The following is a 15,744-nucleotide window of genomic DNA, read 5'->3' as shown; positions in this document are numbered from 1 at the left end:
AGCTTTGTCTCACCTAGATCATGATCCAAACACTCTGACTCAGTCCCATTTCTTATTTGAAGTCAGGCGTTTGGTTCAATACTCAGTGTCAAATAAAAATGAAGTTTTCAGTTCATTCACTCACTGTTTGTATTGTGATAGAGCCTAGAGTCCCCAGCCAAGATTGGAGACTGGCACTCGTGCTAAATACTGTACAAAGATGTAGTGAGCAGCAGTCCTTGTTCTGAGGATCTTACAGAGTAAGTAGATGAGGCAGGCAAAGGATGGGAGACAGAAAATATTAGAGGAACTGAGCGATATAGAAACTAAGTGACTTGCCCAGGGTTACATAGGAAGTCTGTGGCAGAGACAAATTGGATCCAGATGTCTTGAGGTCCAGCCTAGTTCCTTACTCACAAAACTATCCTCTCTTTTCCAGAGGATGGAATTTAAGTCTGCCAGGTCCCCCTGCCCTCTTCCTGCCTGGCTGAAAAATATGAGACTCAAACAGGAGTAGTGACTGGTTTCTATTTTCCAGAAACATAAGAGGAGGATGAAATCATTCCTGCTTGCTTCATACTTAGACCCAAACAGATGAAGCCAGGATCTAGGATGAGAGCCTCACCCCTACTCCAGCCCATATATACTGTCCGGAAGGGCTAGAACAGCATAAAAGGATTGGCCAGGGAGGGTTCCCTTGGTGCAGGACCTACCGACAACATCTATTAGGTTCGTTCCTTGCCATAGGGTTTACCCTGAGGGTGGGTGTATATCAACTGCAAGTCTGTAGTATGCAGCATTGAAGAGATTCTGGGGGCAAGCTGACATCACTGAGACAGGCCCCCACAACTCTTTAAATTACATTGAAGGCTGCCAAGCAGCCTAGAATCAGGAGGGTGCAAAAGTAGCTTAAAGCCACCTTAGCTGCCCTCCCTTCCCTTAGGTCAGAAGTTCTATGCTATGACTCCGAGGTGCAGCGCAGAATCCGACCAATGGAGCTCACCTACTTGGCTGTAGGGATAAAAGATGAAAATGTAGCAGGCTAATGTGCTCCATTCTAGCCATCTGGCTGATTTCTAAACACAGTTCATAAATTCCTGTTGCAGTGGTTTGTATGTAAGTGATTTTGGTCCAGAAACAGTCATGTCGAGATACGTTGTTACTTTGTGTTATTTCCAGCCAGGTGATATGGCTGTTAAATCTTATTGTTCCTCTTCTTGTTTAAAGTATCACAGCAACAGCGGCCAGCATAGGTGCTGCAGGGATTCCACAAGCTGGCCTTGTGACTATGGTCATTGTTCTGACATCAGTTGGGCTGCCTACAGATGACATCACTTTAATTATTGCAGTTGACTGGGCATTGTAAGTAACTTAGTGTCTGACCCTTCCTTCCATCTGCAAATCAAGTTGTTTTTCTGTACTCTGCATGTCAATCCATAGACGCTTAGGGCATCACAGCTGTCACTTCTGCACATCATAATCACTGGGAACGTCACAGAGACAGCAGGGATAGAACTCGAGAAAGCACCAAACTAACAGAGACTCTTCATTAGCAGTAGAGAGTCTATGGCCAGAGCTAGCAGAATTAATAACAAATAATTTATTTTGAATTTCAGCTCTTTCTTTGTGAATTGTCCATGAGCAGATTTCAACTTTCATATCCTTCATTATTCAAAACTGTTCAAGGTTTTGGTATCTAGATTACGAGCAGTTCAGTTCTCGCTCTGATAATGCACAGCCCAGGTTTACAGAGATCATCTAAACAGTTCACTATTTTGTCAGTTAACTCAACTGTTGGCATTCATGTTCAGACATGATAACATTTTGCAGTGTAGATGAGGCCATAGTTGAGCAGTTCTGATTATATAGATATAATACCAGTAGATATAATACCCTCTCTCTATTTACAATAGCTGCTTTTCTTTTATTCTAAATAAGTCCTACAATTTAACATTTCTTCATGATTCTCTTAATACAGTAAAGATCCATTGCACAAGATGCTACAAAAGTGTAATTACAAATTCACTGTATTTTATTTAAACTTACAACACTGAAAGTACTTTATGAAGTATTAGAAAAAAAAGTTGGGCTTGTGCCCTTTTTTGTTTCTGTAGGACGCTTAGACAGCCTGAAGGTTTAGTGTGGTTTTTTTACATTTATTTTTTACTTTCAAAAATATCAGGAATGTCAAGTCTGGCCCTTCTTGGTTTTTCTGGAGAACTTCTGGGAGGTTTCAGGGATGTTTATGACCTCTAACCTTTAAAGGGCAAGGGTGTTGAATCTATAACAAATCCATTCTTTAATAGTTAATAAAGCTCAACAAAAACAAGGTGTTTAAACACTCCGACTAAAAAGCTTTTCCCCTCTCAATTACTCAGCTCTGCCTCAATACTTGTAAAGTCACCAGTTCACTATTTATCCAGTCATCAGAGCCATTCAGCTTAGTCAAGACTTGAATTTCTAGTGTAAAAACAGCAGAAATTTAAAACAAACAACAACAAAAAACCACTTTACAAAAAATCAAAGACGGGTGCATGCCCAATTTTTTTTCCTTTGCAGGTCAGCTTGAGTGAGAAGGGCATACTTACATTTCTTGGACTAGTGCTTGGCAGTTTCATAAACCTATAGGTGCTATGGCGCTTGTACTCACGCGGCGGCAGTCCGGGTCTTCAGCGGCATTTCAGCGGTGGGGGTCCTTCAGTCGCTCTGCGTCTTCAGCAGCACTGAAGGGCCCTCCGCCGCTGAAATGCCGCCAAAGACCCGGACCGCCACCAGACCAGGGCTCGCGGGGCCCCTGTGGGGCCCGGGGAAAATTGCCCCATTTGCTCTTCCCCCCCCCTTCCCCCCCGGATGGCCCTGCTTGGAAATAATGTATTAAAAGTAGTTTCAGATACTACCCTTGTCAGTGAGTCCGTCCCATCAATATTTGTGGTTTTACAATCCATTTTAAAAAAAATTTCTTAGCATTGCTGTGTGAAAGACATGTACAAACAGGGAGAAACAGATTGATTAACTGACTAAACAGGGAGAACACTGAAATTGATCCCAGGATATGAGAATCGTGAAATCTATTATACACAAGATGCTGTCAAATGCACAGAGTCAATAAACTGAAAATATTCTCTCTCATTTCTTTCTGTCCTAGTCTTAAGTGTTACTTGTAACAATAGCAGGTAAGGTGTTTTCAGACAGGAGTGTGATATGAGTTAACTGTTTCCCGTTAGTTTGATATTGCTAGGAAAGCATTGTTATTTGGGTATGTTGTTCTGGAAGACAGTAAGAGGCAAATGGCAGACTCTACTACACACAGTGATCTCCTTACCCAGCATTCTGGTTGCTGTGATTCTTCATTTATCAGGGACCTGCAAGATACTGATTGCCCTCAACTCACTTGAGTTAAGGAACTTGGCATTTTGCAGGATCAGTCCCCAAATCAGACAATATTCTGAGTTTTTAATATCTAAATACTCAAATACACAATACTATTAATAGAGGCAAATAGCTCACAGATTGTGGAGAAAACAGCAATGCTTATACTTGAGTTGGTTTTTTCTAAAGATTTAAAGTGTTTAATCAGTATGTACCTGTTGCAGGTATGACTATTTCCAAGATGGAGCACCTGTCACCTAACACCACTGTTTTGTTTGTCAGAGACAGATTTAGAACAATGATCAATGTCTTGGGAGATGCCTTAGCTGCTGGAATCATGGCCCATGTCTGCAGAAAGGAGTTCACCAAGGATGGGGATGAGGTAAGAACAAGACAAAATGAGTCAGTCTGGAGCAATGAACTCCTTGTCGGTATAAAAATATTTTAAACATCAACTTCTCACATTAATTTATTCTGGATTAAATTTATATTAATGGAAAGAACAAAATTAGGCTATGGATCAAAATTCAAAAGTAGGTAATATCTGTAGCATTTGTGTAAAGGATTTACCTTTTTTTAGGAAAGTACAGAAGATACATTATGGAGTTTAAACAACTGATTGTTGTCCTTTAATGAGGGAGGATATTTTAAACTCTGGTGGTGGGGAAAGGAAGTATCTCCAAATATAGGATAGCAGTTGGACTTCATCACTGTGCACCATCACCTAACTAAGCAGGTAGTGTCATAGTCCTGGCTTTTTAAAGTCATTCCAAGAGTATGACCCTACAGTGCAAGGTATTTGTTTGAATACTGTACCATTAGAGAACCCAGAACACTATTTTGTGGGCTCTATAGCGCATTGCACAAAATGCCATCTGCCACATGTAGGACCCTCAGGAATACATATATAAGAATTAAATGGGGTCAGGGGTGTAAACAGAGCTCTACAAAAGTCAGAAGTTTTTTCCATGAAATTTTATCCATGAAATTTCTCTTTCCATTTTGGGTGAGTTCACAACTCCCAACATTTTGCTTTCTTGTGAAGTTTTGGGACAATGCTTTTTTTTTTTTTTTTTTTTTAAATATCAGATCATGCAAAAAGCCACTTCTGGCACACACAAAATCAGATTGTGAAATTATGACCAGAAGCAAGATGGCAACCGCCTTTGTGTGTGTGTGCAGAAAAGGGCACATGAAAAGTTTGTTCATGATCACAGTGAATATTGTAGAACAGCTCACAACACCCACTGCTAAAATAATCTTCCTCCCTCCACCACTGCGAACATGTTACTCCCCTCTAAAATCCCTCCCCTGGCATCTTCACCCCTCCTACATCACATACAAGCCCCTGCTTACGTCTCTGCTTTTCTTTCCTCTTACTTCTTCTCACATTCCCCTGTGTTCTACTCCCTTTGTTTCCTTCTCTCACTCTTCTCTTGGTGTTTTCTTCCATGCCTCTCCTTACACCTGGAACTCCCACTCCTGGGGGGAAAGGTGACCCCTCTTCATCCAAATCCCTTTCTAAAACAGATTTCTTCCACCCGCCCTATTGCTACTAGTCCACCTAAGTGTTAGTTCCCAATCACTTCTGTTAATTGGAGAGCCCCCAATAAACTTCCTCTGCTCAGCCAGGAGAGCTTGTAACTGAGTGGTTCTCTCTCGCTCTTCATGGGGCAGGACTGTGTGTTTTTTTAGGTCTTGCATAGCGTCCAGCTCATTCAGAGCTTAACTAAATAATAGTAATATGAATAGTAAATGATTATTGATCATTTCTCCCATTTTACTGCCCAATCTTTCTGGAGAATCCCATTGTCACTGCTTGATACAATGTGCTCAGAACATTCAAACGTTCATGTTTTGTTAGCTAGGGTCTTATATTGAGAGGTGCTGAGCACCCTCAACTCCCACTGATCACAGGATGGAGCCCTTAAAACCTTGGCTAAACTAGAGTCTTTTTTAAGCATACAGACTAACAGAAAAATATTTAGTCCGTTATAAGGCCAGAAACAAATATTATGATCATCTAGTCTCGCCTTCTGAATAATACAGGACTCCTGACATTTTTATTACTGTATTTAGTACTATTATTTTCCTTTGGAGGAAGATTCTTCAAACTCTGTCCTGGAGCACAGTATTTCATTCAAATATACAACCTAAGCCCCCTGAAGGATTGTAAACTTGTTTGCAGGGAGATTTATTTTCTACTTGGCACTCAATAACCATCTCAAAACATACCATTAGTCGTCTTTATGTTTTGGCTGCACATTTAGTGCAGCCAGTCATATATACCCAAAGGGCAGATTGTCTCAGCTGTAAGCCCACCTCCTCCCTCTGCCAATATTTGCGTATTGTTTTCCCCATCAGACCATCTTGGTTTCTATTTTAAGGGTATTTCAACACATTACTTGTGAAATCAATCAATAAAATCCTCTTTTGCTTTGAAACAGCACAGAGGGCAAAAATGAATGTTAGCTCAGAGGTCTAGTAGGTTGGTAACAGGGAGGCAAGGAGGTACCAAAGCATAGATAGACCAATGGTCTATTCAATCTGGTGTCTTGGCTCAGCAGTAGCCTCTACATTATACTTCAAAGAAAGACAAAACCCCTCATAGCATCAGTAGTCGATAAGGAGGAGGCGCATGATAATGCAGTATTGTACCTGACTCCATCTGGCCCCGACACATTAGGGTTTGTAGCCCTTGTAACTTGGTAGTCTAACTGTGGGCATTTTTCCTACTCATCTCTTTTGAGGATCTTACTAAATTATTTGCTTTGATCAAATCCTATGACAATGAACACTGATTGCAGGTTGATTATATGTTTCATAAGTAGTTTTTCCTTTTTTCTTCCTAGCATTTGTTTACATTTAAGTTTCTTGGCTGTCTCTTGTTCATGCAGGAAGGAACAGAGCCAGATTTTTAAAGATCTTTAGACACCTAAAGATGCTGGTAGAACTTCTGAAAATCCCACTAAGCACCTATCTGCATCTTTAGGTGCCTAAATACCTTTAAAAATTGGGCCCAGGGTGAATATAAATAGACACTCACTTAGCCATTCATCCCTTTTCTAAACAAAGGGACATATACTGCCTTGAAGAATGGTTGAACTTCCAGTGATAACAGTTCTGCTGATGGACCAAGGGCCAGATTTACTAAAGTATTTAGGTGCCTAAAGATGCAGATAGGCAACTAGGGGAGGGTTGGGAAAAAGTGCCTATGCAGGTTAGGCACCTAACTCCCATTGACTTTCACTGGGAATTAGGTGTCCAACCTGCATAGGCATTTTTTGCCAATTGCACTAGGTGCCTATCTGCATCATTAGGATGAGATTCATTGCCTGTGTTTAGCAGTGATAATATGCAGCATCTTGCTGTTTCCCACATAGGTGCCACTGATCTGTGAAACTAAACCCATCAGCATTCATCAAATCATGGCTTACCAGAGAAACGGTTGTGTGAAGAACATGAGTGAGTCTCATGGACTGGAAACAGTGAAAGCGTTTCAGCACCACATACCTATACAAGCGGAGCAAGAACTAAACCCACCGGAAAACCACACAAAGAAATCCAACAGTAAAGACCACTGCACTATTGAAATCAATGAACTGGAAACAAATGTGTAATTGCTACATCTGATGGTATCTGATATCCAGTGACCTGGTACCCAATCACTACCTCACAGCTGGAGGGAGGACTCTCTTATATGGAAAAAAATGTGGAGTTATGATCAGCATGCTTGTACTGGAGCTAGGAGACTAGCTGTGATCAGAAAAGATACAAGGCTTGAAAGAGATAGGGGGCTTCTTTAGGGGATGATTTTAATACTGGGAAATTAACCAATGGACAACTTTGGTTCTCCCTGGGCAAACTGATTTGATTCCAGTGTAGTATCCGACACTCCTTTTTTGCTTTTTTTTTTTATTTAACCCCTTTTTTATTATTTCTGACAAAAGCCTTTTTTCGCATCTCACTAATTATGAACATGGTATTTATGTAGATGTATTGCTGCCAGGAACGAATTTACAAAACATACTGAAAGCGTACTAATTTTGTCTTCTCTTCTACTCCTTAAACAAAGAGTTTATGCTTAGATTTAGAATAGCACTAAGAAAATTGCACTGATCTCAAGAGGCAAATCTTTTGTAACGAATAATGCCACAAACTGAAAGCAAAGCAAAATATTTCTCTTTGCAAGAAAACACATTTTAAAAGCTATTCTGTTATACACACTTCAAAGATAGGCATCAAACTGCAATATATTGTTCAGAGATGTCTAGATTCTTGCAAAGGACGGTTTGCCTTCTAAGTGCCAGATCCACAAAGAATTTTTAAGAAATCTCTCTCTACAGTAGAATCGGTACAATATACCTGTAATGGCAGAACCATGCAAGCCCTAACACATAAGCACTGGTGCTAAAGAGTGTTCACTGTTCTCTCCTTTTATTTATAGACTGTTCCACTGTATATGTATAAGCTCAATTCTCAAAGCTCTTGACAAATATGCTTCATTCCAAGGGCAGACTAAACACAGACTGGAATTCAATGCAGATGAGTAATATTTGGGTTTTGTAGGGAGTTTGCTGTGGAAACTAGCTTTTTATTTTTCATTATACCGTGGGTTGGACTAAACTGAATGTTGTCCCTTTTTTTTAGCCATCTACTAAATCTTTGGTTACAATAAATTCTGCTGGGTGTGTTACCAATGTTTGCAATGAAGAACATTTTAAAATAAACCTGACATTGTGAAAATAGGCTATCTGTGCACTTCTAGAATGAACGGATTCTTACTTCTCCGTTCAAAGCTGGGATGGAAGGGCGGCATGATGTGCTCAGAACATTCAAACTTTCATGTTTTGTTAGGTAGGTCTTGGGGGAAAAGGATTTGTGGAAGGATACAGAACCAGGTAGGTACAAAGATCACAAACTATTTCCTGCCAAATACCTGTGTATTTTGTTATTTTTATGCCTGCCACATCAATTCCTGAAAATCTTTAGCTGGTGCTATAAAATATTGCTGAATGTTAAGGTGTCTTCTATGGGAAAAATTCTACATTTAATCAGTCTACTCAGAGAGGGCAATTTTTTCAGCACTTGCCAAAGTCAGGGGCATGCACAAGGGGCAGGGGGAAGCAAAGTCATGCCCCCCCCAATAATTGGCAGGGGTACAGAACTCCACTTCACAAATAATTAAAGAGTAGTTTCAAATATGCAAAGCAAACAATTCCAGCCAGCAAAGCCACATGCTACTTTTTGGCCTTGTCTACACAGTGCGTTAGTGCACAAGACACGCTGGGCATGCACTAGAATTTATACTCCAGCTCATGCGTACTAATTGGCCCATGTGGATGCTGCCATTTCAAACTTCAATTTAAGTGCACGAGGGAACTTTTAGTGCACACCTGCAGGATTCATGCAGGCCGGTTAGCACATGATATGCTGGTGCACAGCAGACTTTATACCCCAGCTAGTGTCCACTGACACACCATGTAGACAAGTCCTTAGTCAAAAGGACTGCAAATTCCCACTGCCTGCCCTGAGCCTTCTTTCCTAATCTATCTTCTAGGTATATATAGGACACCATGCATCATAATATCTAGGTGTAGTTTCTTACCCTGTGACGTCAGGATAGCTCTTGGACCATACATGGTATATCACTCCACATCACTATATGGCTCCCATCATTAAGGCAGCTAGGTGTCTGATGCAAGTTTCCAAAAAAGATGTCCTAATTAGGACCCTACAGTTGCGAACTCAGCTCCCCACTTTTAAAAATATTGTTTTAAACCCTCCTTTGTTAAAATTACCAACACAAAAGTGGAAACAAGACTCAAGACTAGATGTCCTCTTGGTGGTCATAGTGCTTTGAACGAGGGGGCGTCAATATCAGGCACACAAAGGAGATTGAACATTACTGCACTGCTGCTGGTTGATTTTATATGGCCATCTAACTTTTCTCTGTGCAGAAGATCCATCTTTTTGTTTCCTGGAACAGTCACAGCAAATGTTAAGATCTTAACCTCAATGCCTCCATGAGTTCAGCGTGTAGTGAGGCCTCAAGAGACCCAAATCAATCCTAGCATTAGAAAATGGTACAATTTCCACAAAATACACCTCTCAGAAGGAAAAGCTTCCTCACTCAGAGGAAGAAGCCAGTGGTCCTCAGTGAGTCTTGCTTACCTAATGAATATCTTTAGCCCTAGATAATGGTTTACCTTCTCTCACCATCTTTCGATAGGTGGGGCATGGGAAAGTCTTAGGTATGAAATGGCAAAATGGAACGTTTTTATAGGGTCACTGGACAGGAAGGAAATGTACTTTAAAATGAATGCTCGGTTAGTCATATTGTGCATCTATACCCCATTGATAAATAGCTTAGACTTTGCTTTGAGAATATTAAATGTTTAGTTCATATTATGTCAATGGTGCCATTAAAAAACCTCAGCCATCACTGCGGCGCATGCCTTCTGTATGCCGGTGTGCTGTGACTACTGCCTATTACACTGATCATAACTCACTGTTACCTTGTCTGTTTGTTGTATTCACTCGTAGTCTCTAATTTTATACTTTGATTGTATGCAAGTTCTTTGGGACCAGGATTATCTTTTCTTTATGATTGTTCAGTGCATCACTCAAATGGAACCTCTAGAAGTATGTCTGCACTACATAGTAAACCCAGATCTCCATGACCCATGCCTGCAGACTCATTCTTTCCAAGCTCATGCGTGAGCGTCCATACTCATAGTTCTGCTGACACCTCCATACTGCATTACACAGACATGAGTTAGACACTGTGGCTTCTGGGGGCATCTCCCAGGGTTCTTAGTGCCCATGCTAGCTGTGGTTGCACTCGGGCTTCGTTCATGGTGTACTATGGGAGAACTTTTCTGGTCATCCCGTGGCACAGCCTGGAAATGCTGTTAGCCCATCGGCACATCCAGCTTAGCTATTTCCCTGCACTCAGAACTAGCAGCATGGATCCAGTGCCAGTGGAAGAACGTCTCCTGCTTGTGCTTTCACTCCTATTTTAGGAATCAGACAGCGCATCTGTGAGATGCTGGTGGACAGCATCAAAGGTCCCTCTTGGAGGAGGGTACAGACATAGCATCTGCAAACCAGCTGATGCCGCTCATGCCTATTTCCATAGTTGCAGATTTCCCCATGTAGAGCCTGGTGCTGTTGGAGCAGGACCACATGCACAGATGGGTGAGATCACATTCTCATTCAGACCTGAGATGACCAGCAGTGACTCCAGTACTTTTGCCTAAAGAAGCAGACATTCCTGAAGCCGTCCAAACAGTTTGCCCTGACCCTCCAGCAACAGGACACTGGCATGAGGAGAGGCCATGCTGGTCCAGAAGCAGGTCGTTGTAGCCCTCTGGAAGCTGGCTACCCCAGATTGCTACAGTTCTCTGACTAATAAGTTTGGTGTTGGCAAGTCAACTGTGAGAGATTGTGATGGTGGAGGCTTGTGAGGTGATCAGGACTGATTTACCCAAAGGTAGTGGGCATAAACAACACTCCTAAAATAATTGCCATCTTTGAGAGAATGGGCTTCCCAAACTGCACTGGGTCTATTAATGAGACTCATGTGCCTATAGTTTGCCCTCCACAAGGAGCACGAGTACATAGACTGGAAAAGGTACTACTTCATCAGTATGCAGGTCCTGATTGACCACTGGGGCAGATTCATGGTCACCAACATGGGATGTGCTAGCAAGGTGCATGATGCCAGGGTTTTCTGGAGCTTAGGACTTTACCTTCATGGACAGGCTGGGACATTATGACATTGTTATAAATGGAGTCTCTGCCCCCACTGTTATTCTAGGGGACCCCATGTATCCCCTCCTTCCATGGCTTATGAAACCGCACCCTGATCTCAGCCGTCCTGGCAAAAGAAGGTTTGACTACATGCTCAGTAGCTGTTGGATGGTGGTGGAATGTGCATTTGGTAGAGTGATACCTAGCTAGCCATGCCTTCAGGACCATTTAGATACCAATGTTGTCAGTGCTATCCATATTGTCGTGGCCGGCTGTGCACTGCACAACATCTGCAAGGTCAAAGGTGATCCATTTTTCCAGGCGTGGACTCATACTGCTGAATTGCTGGGATGGTACACACAACCAGAAAGAGCATCTATCATTACTGGGGCAGGATCCACTCGCACAAGAGAAATCAAGGATGGTCTGTGCTCCCACATATTGGGTTTGCAGGGTGACATGGAGGAGGGTGGTGTCGACCAGGGATTCTGGTAAAAAAAACAGATGCCTGGCAACCCTAGTTAAAATTCTAATGGAGATGAGGCATGGATAGTTTTTAACCTTGCTGTAGCTAGTCAAGGTCAAGCCTAGGTGGTGGGTATAGAGTTGGCCTCCACTAGCTACGTTAAGGTAAAAACTACAGGGCCTTGTCTCCACTAGGATTTTACACTGAGTTAGTGATGGAGTGACTTGACTTAGGCACCTAAATCCAGGTGAGGGTTCACAGCTAACCATCCCAAGCAGCGACTCTACCCAAGCCTGTCAGTGAGGTGCCTAAAACCCAGATCAATGTTAGCCACCTATGGCCCAGATCCTCAAATGTACTTAAGTTCCTCTCCTTTCCTCTCCATTTTTCTCCTGGCTAGTTTAGGTGGCTCCCTGCTCAGTTCGCTGGCTTCTGAGAATCCCTTTTTAGGCACCTAACTCTCCCCCTACAATGCATGGGGCACCTGGGCTCCTAACTCAGGTCTGTGAATTCCACTGGGCAGCAGGGCACCTAGGATTTAGGCACTGCAACCCTGAGCATTGCAATGCCTGTGTCCCCTTTGTGAATCTAACCCAGGGGTAGGCAACCTATGGCACATGTGCCAAAGGCGGTACGTGAGCTGATTTTCAGTGGCACTAACACTGCCAGGTCCTGGCCACCTGTCCAGGGGGCTCTGCATTTTAATTTAATTTTAAATTAAGCTTCTTAAACATTTTAAAAACCTTATTTACTTTACATACAACAATAGTTTCATTATATATTATAGACTTATAGAAAGAGACCTTCTAAAAACGTTAAAATGTATTACGGGCACGCAAAACCTTAAATTAGAGTGAATAAATGAAGACTTGGCACAGCACTTCTGAAAGGTTGCCAACCCCTGATCTAACCCTTAGTCTCTCTGTGTCTCAATTTCCTCATCCTGGCCGCCCGTCAGTCACTTTCCACTGCCACCTACCCCTCTGCTATGATCTCTGTAGATCAGTCTCTTAAGTCTTGGCTACACTTGAAAGTTGCAGCGCTGGGAGTTACAGCGCTGGTCGTGCAGCTGTGTAGGGACAGCGCTGGTGTGTGGCCACACTCACAGCTACCAGTGCTGGTGTGTGGCCACATTTGCAGCATTTGCAGCACTGTTGGGAGTGATGCATTATGGGCAGCTATCCCAGCGTTCAAGTGGCAGCAACGTGCTTTTCAAAAGAGGGGGGTGGGGGGGCTGTAGTGTGACAGGGAGCGGGGGGAGAGAGAGAGAGTGGATTTTTGGAGCCAACACTGTGTGTTTAGCTTCCTGCCTTGAAAAATCAGAAAATGTTCGCGACCCCTTAGTCTTAACTCTTAATTGCAAACAGCCTGCATCCAAATGGACTCCCCGCTGTTTCTCTGTCAAGCAAACACTCACTCCCTGCCTGCCTCATTATCTCATTTGATTGTTCACAGCCAGGTACAGATTGATCAAAGCAAACAGGAGCTGTGTTATAAGCAGCTCCGGGATCAACGGAGCTCCGAGTTCACAACAAAACAAAGAGAGGCTGCATAACAAAACAAAGAGAGTAATTTATAAAAGCATTCTGGGATATCTGCTAATACCCTGGAGGCCAATAACAGCGCTGGTGTGTGTCCACACTTGATGAGCAGCGCTGGATCACCAGCGCTGCAATCGTTACACCCCAACCAGACCAGGTGTACAGCCAGCGCTGCAGCCAGGGAGTTGCAGCGCTGGATGTGCCTTGCAGGTGTGGACGGTTACTAATTGCAGCACTGGAAAGCCTCCACCAGCGCTGCAACTTTCAAGTGTAGCCAAGCCCTTAGGCCTTGGCTACACTTGCAAATTTGCAGCGCTGCAGCAGGGTGTGAAAACACACCCTCTCCAGCGCTGCAAATTGCGGCGCTGCAAAGCACCAGTGTGGTCAAAGCCCCCAGCGCTGTACGTTATTCCCCACAGGGAGGTGGAGTACGGACAGCGCTGGGAGAGCTCTCTCCCAGCGCTGGCGCTTTGACTACACCGCGGCGGCGCTTTGAAGTGCAAGTGTAGCCAAAGCCTTAGTGATTTTTAGCTCTCAGCAGTCTAGGCAGAAACACTACCCCCACCACACCTGATTTCAGCTCTTATTGAGCACTTAAAATAACAAAAGGCTCCTAATGAAGCCTATTTAGCTCTATCTTTAAACAGAGAAACAGGTTAAATCAGACCAGGACCCCCAAGGGAGAATCCACATGTTTGGCTAGACACCTGTCCCCACCCCTCTTACTCTCACAGGAGTCTGGCTTAGCAAGTTCCTTTCAGCTGAGGGTGACCCCTCAATTGGGACAAGGTCAGCACAGTTCTGCTCCCCTTTAGTCATACAATGAAGATAACATTGATAGCAACATTTCACTACCCCTGCATTCAGTGCTAAAGTGATTTGTAACCCAACACCAGCCAAAGCTGTTCACTTGCAGCTACACAGCTCCTGTCTGCTAGATACCTACGCAGAGTAGGTGTGTTCATGTAAATACAATTTGCTCTTGAAGTCTCTCCCGCCCCAAATAGCAGTCAGGGGAGAAGAACAGGAGTACTTGTGGCACCTTAGAGACTAACAAATTTATTTGAGCATAATAAATTTGTTAGTCTCTAAGGTGCCACAAGTACTCCTGTTCTTTTTGCAGATACAGACTAACACCGCTGCTACTCTGAAACCAGTCAGGGGAGAGTTCATTCAGACCCTGCTTACAGGGACATTACATCTTTAGCATTTTTTCCCAGAGAAGGGTATTTTAATAAGATGGAAAAAGCAAGGGAAGCAGATTTTAAAATGTTTTATGTTCCATTGATATCTCACATTGCATCTACCACAAACACTGTAAGAGCTAGAAGAAAAAGCAAAAAGAAAAAGAAAAAATAACAATGTTGAAATGTTTCATTATGATTTCACTGGTTCTAGTGGTTTTATTGGTTTTTACTACTAGGCTATTAAAAACATGTGGAAATTACACAGAACCAAGTCAAACTAGACATTTTGAGCCTTAATCTGCCAATCTTCTGTTTCATTTAAATATGTTGAGTTTTTTTAATCTTTGGTGGCTTTATTTCTTGAAAACATAGTTAAACTCAAAGTGCAGAGATTTGCCTAGTTTGCAGCTGATCAATAATTTACTCAGCAGGAATACATTGTTTTAAAATGGACCTTGCCCCCAACTCAGGTTTTTATACAGGAATGACTATATCTACATCAAATTATTCATGACATGTAGATAATAAATAAACTGAATGAAGCACACAAATGTGTATTAGTGGAGAAAGGCCCTATTTACAAAGCTGACAGCCAAATGCTAACTGTCCCAAAACTTGGGGCAGGGGACTGGATCCATAATTGAGGTTGGGCACAGTTCAAGTTGTCATTATTTACACATTAGAACACTGAGAAAGCGATTTCTCAGGGTATGTTTTCACTCAGGTGATCAGTACATGAGTGTAAGTGCAAACAGTCCAAGTGCAAATAGCCATACTGCAAAGCCATACCAGAGTTACTGGGTCCTCACTGGTGTTGCACTCACCTGCGTGTGTCACTAACTGTGGGCATATCCCATTGTGCTGCAGTAAATTGACCTGCTCTACGATTCTTTTTAAGAGAACTGTGGGAGAACTTGTTTGTCCTTCTTGGTACACAGCAGGAATTGTGGGAAGGCATTGGAGGACTATCAGCACTCAAGTGATTTAGCATACGCTACAAAGTAGGTGGGCTAACAGCCTCAGTGAAAGCTTCAAATAACTTTTAGACCACAAACCCAGATAAGCCTTCTAGCCCAGGTTGAAAGTACCACTAAACTTGGTGAGAGGGTTTTGTGTGTGGATAGGAGTGGGATTAGGGACAACATCCAAGTAAGAGCCTGAGTTAATTCTGCAGTGAGGATCTACCCACAGGTTTTTTTCTAAGGTTGCCAGGTTGTCAATATAACATGCTACCACACCCAGGGTGACTCAAGCACGAGACATACTAATTCCTTCATCTGTGGCTGAGAGACTATTGCAAAATTTAGTCTCATTTACTGATCCAAAGCAACATCCTTGACATTGCCATAATCTCACACTACAAATAGATTTATACAACAGATGGAAATACCAAAAACAAATTTGAAAACCTTAGCATATGTTTTAAAAGCATTTAGAATGAGGACAT

General features: G+C 42.6%; 1 protein-coding gene across 1 annotated transcript in view; it reads left to right on the top strand.

Moving 5' to 3' along the window:
- SLC1A7 (solute carrier family 1 member 7) overlaps positions 1-9,934 on the top strand; it is an 80,296-nt gene extending 70,362 nt beyond the window's left edge. The window contains exons 9-11 of the mRNA XM_045028933.1: positions 1,207-1,341; positions 3,631-3,730; positions 6,732-9,934. Coding sequence (XP_044884868.1) covers positions 1,207-1,341; positions 3,631-3,730; positions 6,732-6,968 — 472 coding nt within the window. The 3' untranslated portion in view covers positions 6,969-9,934. The remainder of the gene's footprint in view (positions 1-1,206; positions 1,342-3,630; positions 3,731-6,731) is intronic.
- Positions 9,935-15,744: the final 5,810 nt, after the last annotated feature.

Source organism: Mauremys mutica, chromosome 8 (assembly GCF_020497125.1).
Source record: "Mauremys mutica isolate MM-2020 ecotype Southern chromosome 8, ASM2049712v1, whole genome shotgun sequence".
Lineage (NCBI taxonomy): Eukaryota > Metazoa > Chordata > Testudines > Geoemydidae > Mauremys > Mauremys mutica.
Note: the sequence above shows the minus strand (reverse complement) of the source record. Positions and strands in the feature narration are given on the sequence as shown.